The sequence below is a fragment of the Hyperolius riggenbachi genome, chromosome 2, assembly GCF_040937935.1.
Source record: "Hyperolius riggenbachi isolate aHypRig1 chromosome 2, aHypRig1.pri, whole genome shotgun sequence".
Taxonomy (NCBI): domain Eukaryota; kingdom Metazoa; phylum Chordata; class Amphibia; order Anura; family Hyperoliidae; genus Hyperolius; species Hyperolius riggenbachi.
Genome location: NC_090647.1, coordinates 133,613,482 through 133,632,084, shown reverse-complemented (window position 1 = coordinate 133,632,084; position 18,603 = coordinate 133,613,482). Strand labels below are relative to the sequence as shown.

Genomic DNA, 18,603 nt, shown 5'->3' with positions numbered 1-18,603 from the left:
TACACCGCATCTATCTATCTAATAGAGTACGCGCCTCAACCTTGAGGCTGGTTTCACAGTGGGACGTTAAAGTCCCACGTTAGTGCAGCCAGTAATGCAGCCTAACTCACAGCACTGTAAAATCAATGTGCTGTTCACAGTGCACACGTTGGGTTACATAGTAACGCAGCACGTTTAAACAAAGTGCTGCATGCTGTACGTTATACTGGGCAAAGGCACGTTAGACTGTTTGCACATGCTCAGTAATGTTAGAGGAGGAGGTCTCCCCTCCTCCTCAGCAGCCAGCCACATGGCTAATTAATATTCACTGCACTGAGGAGACTCGTGGTAGGACTCGTAGTGTTGTCCGGATCATGAACGAATCGTTCATTTGATCTGGATCTTTTTTGTGAGTTGAATCATCCGGATCATTACAATGAAAGATTCGGTTCACAGTGGATGTCTGTCTGGAAGAAACAGGAACATACAGAATGTACAGTGCAGGGAAAGTCCTGTCCTGCTAGTCATTTCACCCAGCCTGCTTCCCTAGTAAAATAATTCAAATTATTCGGTTCAAAGATACGGATCTTTTCAATGATCCGATTCAAATGATCCGAATCCTTAAAAAGATCCGGACTTCCTATCACTAACCTGGAGCTGCTGCTTTGAGAGCTGCATAACGCAGCTCAATCTGACATCCAACTTCAACACCACCATGCTTTGCGTTAGGGGCACGTTATGCTACCATAACGTCCCCTAAAACGCAACGTCTTGGTGTGAAAGTAGCCTTAAGCAAGAAGAAGTAGGCTTTCCATGAGAAAATGTATGCATGCTCAAACACCAAGTTTAACCCTAGCAAGTTTGGCTTTGCAAATCCGGCCTAAATGGCTATTCATGAGGCAATGCTCATGCAAATATGCATTTGCTTTCGCATGCCAAACTATGCAGGGTCCAAAAACCAATACCGCAAAGCGATCGCCCTGCGGGAATTAGTTCATGCTACATTAGCACTATCCAGGAGCGCCACGGGGAGGCTTCCCAATGCCCCCATACAACCGGGCTCTCTCACTGCCTGGGAACCACAGCGGCACCCCGGAGGGGGAGGCTAGGTGGCGCAGCCGACCCCCCCCCCCCCCCCCCCCTCCTAAGTGTGGTCAGCGCCGGGGAGAGCCGTCCGCACCCAACTCCCAATATTAAAAACAGGCACTTACCTTAACGTCCATTGCGTTCTGCTACATGCGCATTAACTTGGGGGCACCACATTAGAAAGGAGTGACGTATGGGTCACCCTGAGCTTTAGAGCTCAGGGCTGGCTCACATACAACACTCCATAGGACAGGCGCAGACAACTCACTCCAGGGCTCACACTACCAGAGCAAGCCATCCACCACCTGCTTCCAAAGGATACAACTGCAAAAAATGCTTTCCATTAGAAAAATTATGCGTGCTCAAACACCAAGTTTAACCCTAGCAAGTCTGGCTTTCCAAATCTGGCCTAATTGGCTATTCATGAGGCAATGCTCATGCAAATATGCATTTGCTTTCGCATGCCAAACTATGCAGGGTCAAAAAACCAATACCGCAAAGCGCTCTCTTGCTGCCTGGGAACCACAGCGGCACCCTGGAGGGGGAGGCTGGGTGGCGCAGCCGACCCCCCCCCCCCCCCCAAGCGTGGCCAGCACCGGGGAGAGCCGTCCTCACCCACCTCCTAATATTAAAAACAGGCACTTACCTTAACGTCCATTGCGTTCTGCTACATGCACATTAATTTTCTCATGGAAAGCATTTTGTGCAGTTTGTATCCTTTGGAGGCAGGTGGTGGATGGCTTGCTCCGGTGGTGTGAGCCCTGGAGTGAGTTGTCTGCGCCTGTCCTCCCCCCCCTCTGGAGTGCTGTATGTGAGCCAGCCCTGGGCTCTAAAGCTCGGGGTGACCCATGCTTCTCTCCTTTCTCATGTGGCGCCCCCAAGTTAATGCGCATGTAGCGGAATGCAATGGACGTTAAGGTAAGTGCCGTTTTTAATATTGGGAGGTGGGTGCGGACAGCTCTCCTTGGTGCTGGCCACACTTGTGGTTTCCGCTGTGGTTTCCAGGCAGTGAGAGAGCCTGGGACCCTGCGGTCCCCCCGGTTGTATGGGGGCATTGGGAATCCTCCCCGTGGCGCTCCTGGATAGTGCTAATGTAGCATGTAGCAGGGTGACCGCTTTGCGGTATTGGTTTGTGCATGCATTTGCATGAGCATTGCCTCATGAATAGCCAATTAGGCCAGATTTGCAAAGTCAGACTTGCTAAGGTAAGGCCTCTTTTCCATGGACTGTTGATAGGCAGTGAAATGCCTCTCAAACTCTCACAACTGCTTACTGCTGCCTGGTAACTGCTTACTGCTGCCTGGTAACTGCTTGCTGCTGCCTGGTAACTGCTTGCTGCTGCCTGGTATCTGCTTGCTGAGCACACAGCTCAACAGTCCGTGGAAAAGAGGCCTTAAACTTGGTGTTTAAGCACGCATAAATTTTCTCATGCAAAGTACTTCTTCTTCTTGTTTGAAGGTTGAGGCACTTACTCTATTATATATATAGATTACTAGAACATTAAAGGCAAAGAAAATTTTCTCATATTTTTATTTTTAGTTATATAGTTTTTTTTAACATTGCATCATTCTCTAATATTTGCAGTTTACACACTACTCAGCATTCTAAATGATTTTACAGAGCAGGCTAGTGAACTTTTGAACTGTCCTCTGCAGAAGAAAAAACAATACAATGACAGACACTTACGATAATAAGCTTCACAAGAAAAAACTCTCTGCGACTTTGAAAGTCGTGGAGCTCAATGTCTCTTTTGCATAGATAACAACTGGAGTTTCTTAACTCTTCCTGTACTGGAAACAATATTAGACTTTCTTCCTGTACTGGAAACAATATTAGACTTATGTCTCTGCTCCTAATGTTTTATTTCTTAGCTGTACTACACATCACTTCAGTGTCTTTTTAAACACAAAATAAAACTGTGGGATATCTAAAAAAAAGTCATTTGTAGGACAAGGATAGATCCAATTGTTTCTCTCATCAGTTTATTTTCAGAATAAACTGATGATAAAAACAACTGTATCTATCCTCAGTCTTCTAAAAATGACCTTGTTTAGATATCCCACAGTCTTATTTTATATTTAACTTCTTAACGACCACTCCACACCAATTGGCGTGGACGCGGCGGCAGCCCCAGGACCGAATAACGCCAATTGGCGTGCAGTCCTGGGGGCGTGATTTGCAGGAGATCGCGCGCGCCAATGTGCACATCTCCACTTGGATGACGGAGCTCTGCTCAATCATCAGTCTCCCAGCGGCGATCGAACCGCCGTTTGTTTACTGTGTACAGCGCTGCGATCTACGGCAACGCTGTACTGGGGACAACCGTGTGCAGGGATGATCTCCGACCTTGATCACGAGTATTAAGGCAGCGAGGCTTGGAACAAGAGCCGACTACTAACAGGACGGACTAAAAGGACGCAGGGCGGACGGCAGAATTATGGGTAAATAACCCTTTCATTCTCCGCCGCACACCTGCCGTAATTAAACTTCATTTGAATCATGAGTAATCACTCGTGATTAAGGTCAGAGATCATCCTTGGCCATATGATACGGCTGTCCCCCTGGGCAGCAGGGAAGCGATCCATCGTGCTGATTGGCTGGCGGGGAGGGAGGGAGGAATTAAAAAAAAAAAGTCATATTTATTAAAAAAGAAATAAATATTTATAAAAAAAATAAACATCCTGGGAGCGATCATAGCCCACCAACAGAAAGCTCTGTTGGTGGGCAGAAAAGGGGGGGATCGCTTATGTGCTGAGTTGTGCGGCCCTGCAGCGAGCCCTTAGAGCTGCAGTGGCTGGTCACTAGGGGGGTTTAAGACCGTGGTCCTTAAGTGGTTAAATTTAGTTTTTACTATTTCATTGTCTCTGCTCAATGACACTTTCATTGAAATATGTCAGAGCTTAAATCTATGAATTATTAACGCTTTTTATCCCTTTCCTGCTCTCAAAAGCCCTTTACAGACAGGAAAGTGTTTTATGGCTGTAATTACTTAACAATGAGGGTTATGCTATAGTCTGACCCAGTCCTACCCAGTCCCGACCCGGGCAGAAACTGTCACTTGCATACCTGATGTTTAAGTTTTTCAGGCAGAGAAAGAAAAAAGGAACACAGCATAGTTTTTTGTGTTCTTGGTACTATACATACACATGTCTGTCTCCTCAAGTCACATGTCACCTCAGTTGTCCTTTAAAATCTAGCCCATTATATCACAATCACAAGAAGTGATGGAGAGTTTTCCATGGTGGATACAGACAAATGTAACACCATGGAAAATGAAAAAATGTGGCTTGCGTTGGGCCTTGTGTTGGGATATATATTCACAAAGGCTAGATATGTCAGGTTCCACACTGTGCCCACTTCTGTGTTGAAATATTTAATTTCTTTCCTTTGGAGGTGGGTGGTGGTTGATCCCCTCGGGGAGGGGGGGGATTGTCCTCTCCCCCTGGGGTGCGATGTGGGGGAGCCACCCCTGAGCCTTAAAAAGCTTGGGGTTGCCCCTGCTTCGTTCTCCTTTCTTGTAGTGCTCCCAGTTCATGCTCTTTTGGCAGATTGTAAGTGAATGACACACATGGACGCAATGCCCAATAAAGTAGGTACCTATCCTGTGGGAGGCAGGTGCGGGCGGCTCTTCCTGGCACTGGCCATGCTTGGGGGTGGGGGGTTGTCTGCACTTCTCAGTCATCCCCCCCCCCCCCCCCCCCGGGTGCAACTAAGGGGTCTCTGAGCAGTGAGAGGGCTTGTAGCTCTCTTTATGCTGCTCCCCGTTTCATGGAGGCATGGGGGCCTCCTTGCAGTGCCCCTGGATAAGTGCTAAATGTTGCGCGGTCAAATTTCCGCAGAGCAAAATTTTGTGGTGAAATTGTAAGACCCTGCATATTCTGGCAAGCGAAAGCAAATGCAAGTGTGCATGAGCAATGCCTCTTGATTAAAGTGGATCCTAGATAAACTTTTACTCATTGCATAATTGTGTTCCTTTCATATAGTTTATAGGGCATTCCTCAAGCCAAATACTTTTTTTCGTTTTGTTTTAATACTCTAATTCCCTATGAACCAAACAAGCCTCGCCCACATCTCCTTTTGTGCCTTGGCACTGTAGCAAGGGCTTATAGGAGCTCAGTCTGGGAAGGAGGAGGAGGTTACTAGCCATTGATTTCAGAGGCATAGAGAAGGAGGGAAGAGGAGAGGGGACTGAATTTACACACAGGCAAGCTGATAGCATCTCCAGCCCTCAGCCTGTGACAATGTGACAAACAGAACATGGCTGCCCTAATTGTATCACAGGAATAAATAATCATATACTTTTGACGCTGTTTGCAGCTAGATATGCTGTGTAAACTATCTAAACTTTAGATAAGATATATAGACAAGTTACTTGTTATAGTTAGTTTTTCATCTCGGATCCGCTTTAAGCCAATTAGGCCAAACTTGCAAGGCTAGATATGTCAGGTTTCACTTGGTGCTTGATGCACACACCCTTCTGTGTTGAAATATATACACATAAACTCTTTCCTTTGGTTTACTTATTGTGTTATAAAGCAATTGATGCATAACAAAATTGTTAAAACCCAAGATGAAGAACCTTTACGTTACCTATACGTCTTTTATCTTTGCTTCCGTACACCACAGTCCTTCGATTGATCAGCTCAGAAATATAAGAGGCAGGCAGCAAAAAGGACTTGGTGTTTCCACTATCCACAATTTTCCTGACCTGCCACCAGTCTTCTTCCAACCTGCTCAATAACACAAGAATGTCTCCTTCTTTCAGACAAAGCGTGCTTCCATCAGGAACTTTGAAGGCACGGCTGCTGGGAACCTTCAGGATCACAGGCTTTGATGCAGGTGGTGCCCTTTTCCAGTTGCGGCCTTCCAGGGTCCAAAGCCCAGAGAACATCTCAGGAAGCCTTGAAACAAATTATTAAATTAATATTGGCTTCATATTCTATGTAAAGTGGTTGATGTTAAATTATACCAGTCATTAAAAACATCGAAAATGCCATTTCACTAATCCTGTAAATGACAACTGACTGTGCTGTAGTGCTGATCCACTGGCTATAATACTTTCTAAGTCATTCAACTGGTACAAGTATGTGATATTGGCGTGCTAGACACAGTGGAGCCATACGCCCAGTGCAGGCGATACCATGGACACTATAAAAGAATTTAACATTGATGACTAACAGCATTGCACTTCTATTCCCACCTTCTACATAATCTGCTTTCTGATGGCAACCACAGAGAGATATGACTGAGCATGGAGTAGGGAATCGTTGATTGGTAATTGAAGCTATGAAAACATATTTAATGGCAATCAGTAACACCACAACACCAATGGAGATCTGATAGAGTCTGATGCAGAGTCCTAGCCAGGTCCTCTGGAGAGAATCAGAACCTCTGACCTATATACCTACGTACATGTTCTAAATCATTGATTTAGAAATAATTATAACTAAAAGATGACTATTACAGCCAACAATCTAACATTTTCAAATAAGTTTAGCAATGTCATCCACCATATTTTTGTAAACATCAATTCATTTTCATAAATTTCCAACTATGCCTGGAATTATTAACCTCCTTAGCGGTATACCCGACACTGTGTCAAGCATACCGCTCTGTGACCCCAGGAGTCCCCCATATTTAAAGAATTGTCCCAAATGACTGTAAAGCCTTTAGCTAGCACTAGGCTAGCTAGTAAAAGTGTCGAGCAACCGCCACTCCCCTGCGGTCTCCCGTTTATACATTACCCCCTGGGGTCCAGCGATCACACAGCCTCCCTGCACAGCTCTGGTCTCTCTATAGGGAGGATCGGGTTTGCGCATGACGTCGTCGACATCATGTGCGATCCTCCCCATAGAGAAGACCAGAGCTGTCCGGGGAAGCTGCGCCGATCGCTGGATCCAGGCTGGGTAATGTATAAATGGAGGAGCAGCGTGGATCGGAGGGTGCCAGACATTTCTACTAGCTAGCCTAGTGCTAGCTATAGGCTTTACAGTCATTTGGGACAAATATTTATTTATCGGGCAAAAAGTAGCAAAACCTCCTGAGCGACGTAACGCTCAGGAGGTTAAAGCTTTTGCTACTCTATAGACTGTAAGCTCCCAAGAGCAGAGACCGCCTTCTAGTGTTTCTTAAGTTGTAATTTATCACATATGTACCACTTCTAGTGATATCTCAAACTACACATTAACTATGTATGTATTTGTACTTGTATTGCTGGATTGTCATGATCGTACAGTGTCTTGAACTCTTCCCGTGTATATGTTCCCCAATATTCATTTTGCACTATGTACAGAGCTACAGAAGAGTTTGCCACTATATAATTAAAAACAATAATAATAATAAGGCTGGATTCACAGAGGTCAGTTGCATAACGCAAGCGTTATAATGTGTGTGAACTGCAATAGAGACTGGACATAGATATTAATTCAAAGCCTGAATGCAGCGACATAGAATAACGCAATCCATTACAACGCAGAGATGTGAACAGGCCCATAGAATTATATAGACTATGAGTTGACATGCAGAATTATTCTCCAATGCAACTTATGCACTGTGAACTAGCTCTTACTCTGTAAAACACTTTGGAAGATGTCACAGATATATAAATACACAATAAAATAATAATAATGTACATCTAGAAGCATCAAGATACTACGCAGTGCAGAAAAATAGGCAATACTCACATTTTTCTTTATCCAGCTCTACAAGGAAAGTTACTGTATATGTGATGGGCTGCTGGCCTCCATATTCCATAAAATCTGTTAACCATAGCTTACTACTTCCCTATTGAAGTTTATGATTTATAAAATGTTCCTCCCTCAACTTCCTGACTAGAAAGAGTGACTCACAAAGCGGGACTTTTATGTAGTTCTGCTTTATTAATGTGGAATAATTTAGCTGCAAAGATGAATGAACTGCAAGATGTATACCGAAAGTAATGTAAATTAATATGTATAATTAGCAAACGTGTGCTCATTAGCCATAGCAGAAGCTGGGTGGATATGCTCAGTAGGAAAGGCGGTGGAGGCAGATAACCGAACTGAGATATTTTGATGCAGATGGTAGAGAGAGGTTAAAAATATAGTAAATGAGGGTTTGTGTTACAGAAAACTACTGAGATGTAACATAGCTCCCAACTCTCCCTCTTAGGGAACCCAATCCCTCGGGACTCTTTCTCCCTCATTTGTCCCTTATTCAGGACTGATGTACTGATCTGTGTAAATATATTTATTTTTTACTGAAAAAATGTGTGTTGACTCTAAACTTTATTGCCATCCTTTAAAGGGGATCTTTACGCTAAAATTTAAATCTGACAGCCGTCCTAGGTTTTTATTGTTACCTGCACTGCCTTGTCCCACGAAGCAGCCCGAAGACCCCGCAACACCCGATTCCCGGTGCATGGCCCCACCTCCCCTTCCTACCTGGAGAAAAAAACGCCAAGATGTTTAATGGAGTTTTTACATGCACTGGAAATCAAGTGATTCAGGGTTTTCGGGACGGCTTTGTGGGACAAGGCTGCGCAGGTAACTATAAACTTTATTTTACAGGGCAGCTGCCAGATTTTAATTTTAGCGTGGAGATCCACTTTAAGTTGATATATTTCTTATTTTCAAACTAGTTAAAAGGCCTGCCCATTAAAAACAGGTGCTAGGCCTCGGCCGTGACTCCTCCCCACAACTCTCGCACGGCCACGATCCACCCATCTGCTCTCTGAAGTCCATCCATGTACCGTGCATGCGCGCCTGGCACAACACAAGGACACAGGAGGATGAATTATAAAACAGCATATTTTTCTCATGAAAACTTTATGGCATGCATGACTAGGAGTGTGCCGGGGGCGTGGTTAGGGAAGTGGCAGAGGCGTGGCTTCAGCATCCCTCTTTCTTATCTCAAAAAGTTGGGAGGTATGATCATCGAAAACTACTTTATGCCAAAGTAATGCCTATTCAACAAAGATATTCTAAAATGGACCTGGACACATTTGTTGATATCCCTAGAAAAGTTCATAAATAAAATAAACATGATTCTGATTCTAAAGTGAGTTTTCAAACAAACAGTTTTCTTTAATAAGGATCACTACTCCTGTCAAGCAACCAGTCAATTAGTTTACTTAACTGTTTCCGTCCGCCTAATGCAGGATGGCGGAGTGACAGCGGCTCTCTCAGGTCTCAGCGACGCCATATGGCGTCATCTCACGAGGAGCGAGATTTGATGTGAACTCGCGCTTGCACATGCATCAGCATACAATGCCGGGCCCCAGCGAGTAGCCTGCCAGTAGTGATGGGCGAACAGTGTTCGCCACTGTTCGGGTTCTGCAGAACATCACCCTGTTCGGGTGATGTTCGAGTTCGGCCGAACACCTGACGGTGCTCGGCCAAACCGTTCGGCCACATGGCCGAACTAAGAGCGCATGGCCGAACGTTCCCCGAACGTTCGGCTAGCGCTGTGATTGGCCGAACGGGTCACGTGGTTCGGGCCCGAACGCGCTCTGATTGGCCGAACGGTCACGTGGTTCGGGTAAATAAATACCCGAACCACGTCATATCTCCGCCATTTCTCTGTGGGTTTAGCTTTGGGTAGGCAGGCAGGGTAGTTCGCTCTCCAGCCACGCTAGCCAGGGTCCCCCCCAGTCATTGTGTGTCGCTGCTGGGAACAGTAGTACACCGCTCGCTCAGCCACACTATATAGCATTCTGTTTACTGCCACTCTGTGTACCTCGCTCAGCCACACTATATAGCATTCTGTTTACTGTTCTGTGTCTGCTGGGAATAGTAGTACACCGCTCGCTCAGCCACACTATATAGCATTCTGTTCACTGTTCTGTGTCTGCTGGGAATAGTGGTACACCGCTCGCTCAGCCACACTATATAGCATTCTGTTTACTGTTCTGTGTCTGCTGGGAATAGTGGTACACCGCTCGTTCAGCCACACTATATAGCATTCTGTTTACTGTTCTGTGTCTGCTGGGAATAGTGGTACACCGCTCGCTCACCCACACTATATAGCATTGTGTTTACTGTTCTGTGTCTGCTGGGAATAGTAGTACACCGCTCGCTCAGCCACACTATATAGCATTGTGTGTACTGCCACTCTGTGTACACGGCTCAGCCTGACTATATAGCATTGTGTGTACTGCCACTGTGCACCTCGCTCAGCCACGCTATATATAGCATTGTGTTTACTGCCACTCTGTGTACACCGCTCAGCCAGACTACATAGCATTGTGTGTACTGCCACTCTGTGTACACCGCTCAGCCAGACTCTATAGCATTGTGTGTACTGCCACTCTGTGTACACCGCTCAGCCAGACTATATAGCATTGTGTGTACTGCCACTCTGTGTACACCGCTCAGCCAGACTATATACCATTGTTTACTGACACTCTGTGTACACCGCTCAGCCAGACTATATACCATTGTTTACTGACACTCTGTGTACACCGCTCAGCCAGACTATATACCATTGTTTACTGACACTCTGTGTACACCGCTCAGCCAGACTATATACCATTGTTTACTGACACTCGGTGTACACCGCTCAGCCAGACTATATACCATTGTTTACTGACACTCTGTGTACACCGCTCAGCCAGACTATATACCATTGTTTACTGACACTCTGTGTACACCGCTCAGCCAGACTATATACCATTGTTTACTGACACTCTGTGTACACCGCTCAGCCAGACTATATACCATTGTTTACTGCCACTCTGTGTACATGGCTCAGCCAGACTATATAGCATTGTGTGTACTGCCACTCTGTGTACACCGCTCAGCCAGACTATATAGCATTGTTCACTGCCACTCTGTGTACACGGCTCAGCCAGACTATATAGCATTGCGTACTCTGCCAGTCAGTGTGTATATTGCTGGGATCAGTAATACTCCACTCACCGTCAACCACTATATGAGCTCACCATGAGTTCCTCAGAGACCTCCGCTGTGAGCAGCACTCCCAACAACAGCAACAGCCAACGCCCCACGCAAGCTATAACATCCACCCCAGCAGCCAGTGGTCAGCAGCAGCCCTCCCCGGAGGAGAACGTTGTGTCCATCGGTCCGGCGCCAGAGCGATTAATGAGGGCTGCCATTGAGGGGATGATGGGGCCTGATGTGGAGGAGGAGGTCGGGCTCAGGCCAGCATCCCAAGTTAATGTTGAGGACGATGAGGGGTCTGTGACTGTGTCTGGGGATGTTGGGGTGGCAGAGGTGGTGGGTGGGTCAGACTCAGGAGAAGAGTTGTATGATGAGGATGATGATCGGGACCATCTGTATGTGCCTCAGAGTCCGACCCCGGAAAACATGTTGTATCGTGTGTTTAGGTACTAAAATCTGCGTTCCCAGTAGTGTTGGGCGAACAGTGTTCGCCACTGTTCGGGTGCTGCAGAACATCACCCCGTTCGGGGTGACTATATAGCAGACTATATAGCATTGTGTTTACTGCCACTCTGTGTACACGGCTCAGCCACACTATATAGCATTGTGTTTACTGCCACTCTTTGTCTGCTGGGAACAGTAGTACACCGCTCACCCGCCACTGTATAGCATTGTGCTCTGTGTCGCTGCTGGCAATAGTGGTACACCGCTCACCCACCACTGTATAGCATTTCTGTACTGCCACTGTACTGCTGCCAGTCAGCGTGTACTGTAAGGATAAGTGAAATGAGGAAGAAATCCGGTGAAAGAGGGAGGGGCAAGGGAAGAGGTGTTTCCCCTGACGGTTGTGCTGGGGAGCTGTACTCCACGGCGGCGGCCCCCCACAATGACATATGACGAGTTTGAGGAGATGGAAGAGGAGGGTATGGACAATGTGGACATAGACCCAGATTTTGTTTGTGAACGAGAACATCGCCGTCGTAGCAGCAGCACAGATGAGTCTGTTGAAGAACCCACTGCTGCACGAGTTCGCCTTGTGCCACAAGGTAGGCGGCGCGCAATTTCAGGCACCACAAGCGTGGAAGTTCAAGTGAGAGGCAAAAGAGGCGCAAACAGAAATCGCCAGCAAGGCAGGTGCTCCAAATTCTGGGCTTTCTTTGAAGACTGCACTGAGGATGTTACCATGGCGATTTGCAAGGTGTGCAAGACCCGCCTGAGCAGGGGGAAAAGTATTAACAACCTCTCCACCACCAGCATGAGCCGCCACATGCTATCCAAACATCCCACTCTGTGGGCAAACGCGGCAGGACAGGGTACCACCAGCAACACTGCCTCCCTTGGGTTCACCAGACTCACCACCAGACCCGCCTCAGCAGCAGCAGTAGCCCAGCCATTGCGTGGTTCAAAACATTCCAAAAAATCAGATGACGCTGACACTGTCACTTTCCGGAGTAGTGCTCTTGAGGTCTCCCAGTGTTCATCAAACACAACAACCAACAGCCCTTCGTTGTGCAGCCCTACGGTTCAGTTGTCTGTCTCGGAGATGTTTGAGCGCAAGAGGAAATTGCCAGCAAATGACCCCCGGGCCGTGGCAGTAAGAGCCAGCATAGCCAAGCTTCTGGCCTGCGAAATGCTGCCATATCGAGTGGTGGAGACAAACAGCTTCAAGGGCATGATGTCAGTGGCCATCCCACGTTACGTGGTTCCCAGCCGCTACCACTTTGCGCGCTCTGCAGTGCCTGAGTTGCATGAGCACGTGGTCAGCAAAATAACCCGAAGCTTGAAGAATGCCGTTGCCTGCAAGGTTCACGTATCCGCCTCTCCACAGAAAATGCAGACCGTCTGACTCAAATTAAAATGAATCAATCCTGGATTGGAAATGACTACGCAACACTCCAGGACCCCAACCAAGTAACATGACCAATGAACATCTGGGATGGTTTAGCGTTTCCGGTCCCTGTTTATTGAACCTCTCATCTGTATTACATTTATGACTGCATGGCGGCAAAAAGCATTGCTGCTATATCCGCACGCTTTTTGTCCTCATGCAAGGCCTGGGTTGTTGTGTCTCAAAAAGCATGGCCTTCTCCTCCTGCGCCTGCTCCTGTTCCATCACGTGTGCTGCTGCTGCTGGGTTAGCGTTTCCGGTCCCTGTTTATGGAACCTCTCATCTGTATTACATTTATGACTGCATGGCGGCAAAAAGCATTGCTATATCCGCACGCTTTTTGTCCTCATGCAAGGCCTGGGTTGCGTCTCAAAAAGCGTGGCCTTCTCCTCCTGCGCCTCCTCCTGTTCCATCACGTGTGCTCTGTGCTGCTGCTGCTGCTGGGTTAGCGTTACCGGTCCCTGTTTATTGAACCTCTCATCTGTATTACATTTATGACTGCATGGCGGCAAAAAGCATTGCTATATCCGCACGCTTTTTGTCCTCATGCAAGGCCTGGGTTGCGTCTCAAAAAGCGTGGCCTTCTCCTCCTGCGCCTCCTCCTGTTCCATCACGTGTGCTCTGTGCTGCTGCTGCTGCTGGGTTAGCGTTACCGGTCCCTGTTTATTGAACCTCTCATCTGTATTACATTTATGACTGCATGGCGGCAAAAAGCATTGCTATATCCGCACGCTTCTTGTCCTCATGCAAGGCCTGGGTTGTTGTGTCTCAAAGCGTAGCCTTCTCCTCCTGCGCCTCCTCCTGTTCCATCATGTGTGCTCTGTGCTGCTGCTGCTGCTGCTGGGTTAGCGTTACCGGTCCCTGTTTATTGAACCTCTTATCTTTATTACATTTATGACTGCATGGCGGTAAAAAGCATGCTATCTGCACGCTTCTTGTCCTCATGCAAGGCCTGGGTTGTTGTGTCTCAAAGCGTGGCCTTCTCCTCCTGCGCCTCCTCCTGTTCCGTCACGTGTGCTCTGTGCTGCTGCTGCTGCTGGGTTAGCGTTACCGGTCCCTGTTTATTGAGCCTCTTCTCTTTATTACATTTATGACTGCATGGCGGCAAAAAGCATTGCTGCTATATCCGCACGCTTCTTGTCCTCATGCAAGGCCTGGGTTGTTGTGTCTCAAAAAGCGTGGCCTTCTCCTCCTGCGCCTCCTCCTGTTCCATCACGTGTGCTGCTGCTGCTGCTGGGTTAGCGTTACCGGTCCCTGTTTATTGAACCTCTTATCTTTATTACATTTATGACTGCATGGCGGTAAAAAGCATGCTATCCGCACGCTTCTTGTCCTCATGCAAGGCCTGGGTTGTTGTGTCTCAAAAAGCGTGGCCTTCTCCTCCTGCGCCTCCTCCTGTTCCATCACGTGTGCTGCTGCTGCTGCTGGGTTAGCGTTACCGGTCCCTGTTTATGGAACCTCTTCTCTTTATTACATTTATGACTGCCTGGCGGTAAAAACCATGTTACCTGTGCAAAGAAACATGACATTTTCAGCATTTAAAAGACAATTTTTCCTTTGAAACTTTACAATCAATTTTCTCAAAAACTATAAGCTCTTTTTGCTAAATTTTTTTCCCTCTTGTACCCACTCCCAAGGTGCACATACCCTGTAAATTTGGGGTATGTAGCATGTAAGGAGGCTTTACAAAGCACAAAAGTTCGGGTCCCCATTGACTTCCATTATGTTCGGAGTTCGGGTCGAACACCCGAACATCGCGGCCATGTTCGGCCTGTTCGGCCCGAACCCGAACATCTAGATGTTCGCCCAACACTACCTGCCAGCCAGCGATCGGCACTGGCAGGCTGTTTATTTTATTTATATAACCAAATGTATTTATATAGCGCTCGCATGTTACACAGGGCCGTACAGAGTATAGCCTTGTCACTTAACTGTCCCTCGGAGGGGCTCACAATCTAATCCCTTTTTATAGGCATATGTCTATGTATGTATAGTGTAGTGTAGGTCTCTCAGTCTAGGGCCAATTTAGGGGGCTGGGAGAAAAAACATTTTTTTTCCAAAAACATAGGTCTTTTTTTGATTAATAACAAAAAAATAACAATAACAGCAGCAATCAAATACCACAAAAAGAAAGCTCTACTTGTGAGAAAAAAAGGGAGGTAAAATTTAGGACAGAATTGTTTAAAAGGAAACATATATGTCAACTCCCACATCCCTATCACTACAGGGTCACCTTAAAGTACACCTGCCCCTGGGGGTGCTTAACTCGGCAGGGGGAAGCCTCTGAATTCTAAATCGTCCTCCATCCTCTTGATCCTGCGCTGGGATCCCCGAACATTCCACATCCATAATGAGTCTGTGACGCACCTCGTGCAGACGGAGTAGCGATGTAAAGGATTGTGGAGATGCCGCCGCGCGGTCTGGCGGCGGGGCGGCTGTCTCCGCGTTCAGAACGGCGGTTTCCGCACAGCAGCATGCGTCTGGTTTGTCTGAGCCTTCTAGTGCACACAGATGGAGAGCTACGCGCGCGTGCGGGGAGGCAGGACCTTTATGCCAGGGGGAGAGGGATCAGCTGATCAGGTAGGTCAGCTGATTCCAGCGCAGACTGTCATTGGCTGAGTAGCGCTGGATGGCGCTGAGGAGCGCTGCACTATATATAGATCTCGCTGGTCAGTCTCAGGTTGTCTGCCGTTGCGAATACATACGTGTGAGCACTCAGACCATAGTCAGATCCCACAGTGTGTTAGAACCAGGTGGACCTGGGAATTCACACTTAGCCAGATTACATTTGTGTTATTACTGTGTTATACTTTAGACTAGTTCCAGGGTGTTGTGACCAAGGACCTCACACCCAAGCTTAGGAATACTGTGTCATTGCTGTGTTATACTTTAGACCAGTTCCAGGGTGTTGTGACCAAGGACCTCACACCCAAGCTTAGGAATACTGTGTCATTGCTGTGTTATACATTAGACTAGTTCCAGGGTGTTGTGACCAAGGACCTCAAACCCAAGCTTAGGAATACTGTGTCATTGCTGTGTTATACTTTAGACCAGTTCCAGGGTGTTGTGACCAAGGACCTCACACCCAAGCTTAGGAATACTGTGTCATTGCTGTGTTATACATTAGACTAGTTCCAGGGTGTTGTGACCAAGGACCTCAAACCCAAGCTTAGGAATACTGTGTCATTGCTGTGATATACTTTAGACCAGTTCCTGGGTGTTGAGACCACGGACCTCACACTCTAGACTAGGCCTCTGCTTGATATCTGTTATGACCTATTGCTCTCTTGACCTCTCTCCTGCTGTCTGATTCGGTACCTATGCATATCTGTCTACCTGTTGCCAAACCCTGCCTGTACCTGGTTATCGAATCAGCCTTCTGTCTCTGTACCTTATCTGCTCGTGCGTTGCCGACCTGGCCTGGCCGACCCTTCTGGCTGTCACTCATACCTTGAGTGTTCAGTCTGTCTGTACTAAATGTGACACTACCCCGCCAAGTGTCAGGTAGCTGCAGAGACCTCCTGTTCCTCAGAGAGGCCTCTCTGCAGTCTAGTCAGGGGCTCTATCCCTTAGGAGTCCTTTTTGCTGCAGTATAGTCTGATTCCCAGTATTGCAGGGAATCACTGGCTCGAGGTTATCTCTATCCCCTTTCCTAGGAGATAGTTCACACACAGCCAAGGGCCACCTGCTCCTCAGGTGGTCCATGCTCATTGTTATCGGCGTCTCCCGCCCCACGGGAGACGGCCTACTGTTGCACCAAAACGCTTACACTTTATCAGGTGTCCAGAGGTTAGTCATACTTGTATTATTGGTGATTCTGCAGATCATCAATAATCAGGTATATATCTGTATTGTTGGTGATACTGCAGATCACCAATAAAAAGATTCTCTCTGTGTGCTGACACCAATCGTTACAAGTGACTTTCCGATAAGTCCCTGCTGAAGCCCAATCAAATCCGCTCTACTGCGCAGGCGTCTCGCAAAATTAGGTTATCAGGAACATTATCCAGAATGTCTGCCTCAACCAGTGGATTGTGAAGCTCTGTTTGTGTCAATCATACCCTTGAATTCTGACTCAGCTCCTCTTCACTGAAAATGTAATGCATAGGAATTCTTTTTGTGAGTCCTGATTCTAGAGAGTTTTAATGGAGACTGACAGATGTTTTGTGCCTTTTGACATAGAAGCCTGCTGTTTTTTGAATAAATATTTGCTTGTTTCAAGCTGGGAACCTGAAGATATGAACCCATCACCTTATGGAACAGCAGGCACTGTAGGGTCTTTTTCTTTGCACTGGCTTTCTTATATGATACATATTTATAGGAAATCTCCAATGTACTAATGTCCATAGGAAAGGTTATAAAAGCCCTAAAGATTGAGTGATTAGGTTTCCTCATGAGACCTTCATGCTACCCACCTGCCCAGGAGCATTCATCAGTGATTTTCCAACAGATGAGGGGAAACCTGATTTCCAGAGGCGTATCTAGAAGACTGCACTGCCATGGCTGCTCCTGTGCTGCGCCCCATGCCTGCACCTGTGCTGCGCCACAATGCCTGCTCCTGTGCTGCGCCCCATGCCTGCTCCTGTGCTGCGCCACAATGCCTGCCCCAGTGCTGCGCCACAATGCCTGCCCCTGTGCTGCGCCACAATGCGTGCTCCTGTGCTGCGTCCCATGACTGCTCCTGTGCTGCGCCCCATGCCTGCTCCTGTGCTGCGCCACAATGCCTGCCCCTGTGCTGCGCCACAATGCCTGCTCCTGTGCTGCGCCCCATGCCTGCTCCTGTGCTGTGCCACAATGCCTGCCCCTGTGCTGCGCCACAATGCCTGCTCCTGTGCTGCACCCCATGCCTGCTCCTGTGCTGCGCCACAATGCCTGCCCCAGTGCTGCGCCACAATGCCTGCCCCAGTGCTGCGCCACAATGCCTGCCCCTGTGCTGCGCCACAATGCCTGCTCCTGTGCTGCACCCCATGCCTGCTCCTGTGCTGCGCCACAATGCGTGCTCCTGTGCTGCGCCCCATGCCTGCTCCTGTGCTGCGCCACAATGCCTGCCCCAGTGCTGCGCCACAATGCCTGCCCCTGTGCTGCGCCACAATGCCTGCTCCTGTGCTGCACCCCATGCCTGCTCCTGTGCTGCGTCACAATGCCTGCCCCAGTGCTGCGCCACAATGCGTGCTCCTGTGCTGCGCCCCATGCCTGCTCCTGTGCTGCGCCACAATGCCTGCCTCAGTGCTGCGCCACAATGCCTGCCCCTGTGCTGCGCCACAATGCCTGCCCATGCTGCGCCACAATGCCTGCCCCAGTGCTGCGCCACAATGCCTGCCCCTGTGCTGCGCCACAATGCCTGCTCATGTGCTGCACCCCATGCCTGCTCCTGTGCTGCGCCACAATGCCTGCCCCAGTGCTGCGCCACAATGCGTGCTCCTGTGCTGCGCCCCATGCCTGCTCCTGTGCTGCGCCACAATGCCTGCCCCAGTGCTGCGCCACAATGCCTGCCCCTGTGCTGCGCCGCAATGCCTGCCCCTGTGCTGCGCCACAATGCCTGCCCCTGTGCTGCGCCACAATGCCTGCCCCTGTGCTGCGCCACAATGCCTGCTCCTGTGCTGCACCCCATGCCTGCTCCTGTGCTGCGCCACAATGCCTGCCCCTGTGCTGCACCACAATGCCTGCCCCGTGCTGCGACTTAATTCCTGCCCCTGTGCTGCACCCCATGCCTGCCCCTGTGCTGCGCCCCATGCCTGCCCCTGTGCTGCGACACAATTCCTGCCCCTGTGC

The 18,603-nt window shown here is 48.3% G+C and overlaps 1 protein-coding gene across 5 annotated transcripts in view; it reads right to left on the bottom strand.

Moving 5' to 3' along the window:
- Nucleotides 1-18,603, bottom strand: part of ARHGAP9 (Rho GTPase activating protein 9) — a 173,187-nt gene that overhangs the window by 111,669 nt on the left and 42,915 nt on the right. For 4 of the 5 annotated variants that reach the window (XM_068267453.1, XM_068267455.1, XM_068267454.1 and 1 more), the window contains one exon: nucleotides 5,656-5,966. In XM_068267453.1, the coding sequence (XP_068123554.1) occupies nucleotides 5,656-5,966 (311 nt within the window). Of the gene's footprint in view, nucleotides 1-5,655; nucleotides 5,967-7,748; nucleotides 7,824-18,603 lie in introns of those variants that run through there. The other variant, XM_068267456.1, reaches the window with a different exon arrangement.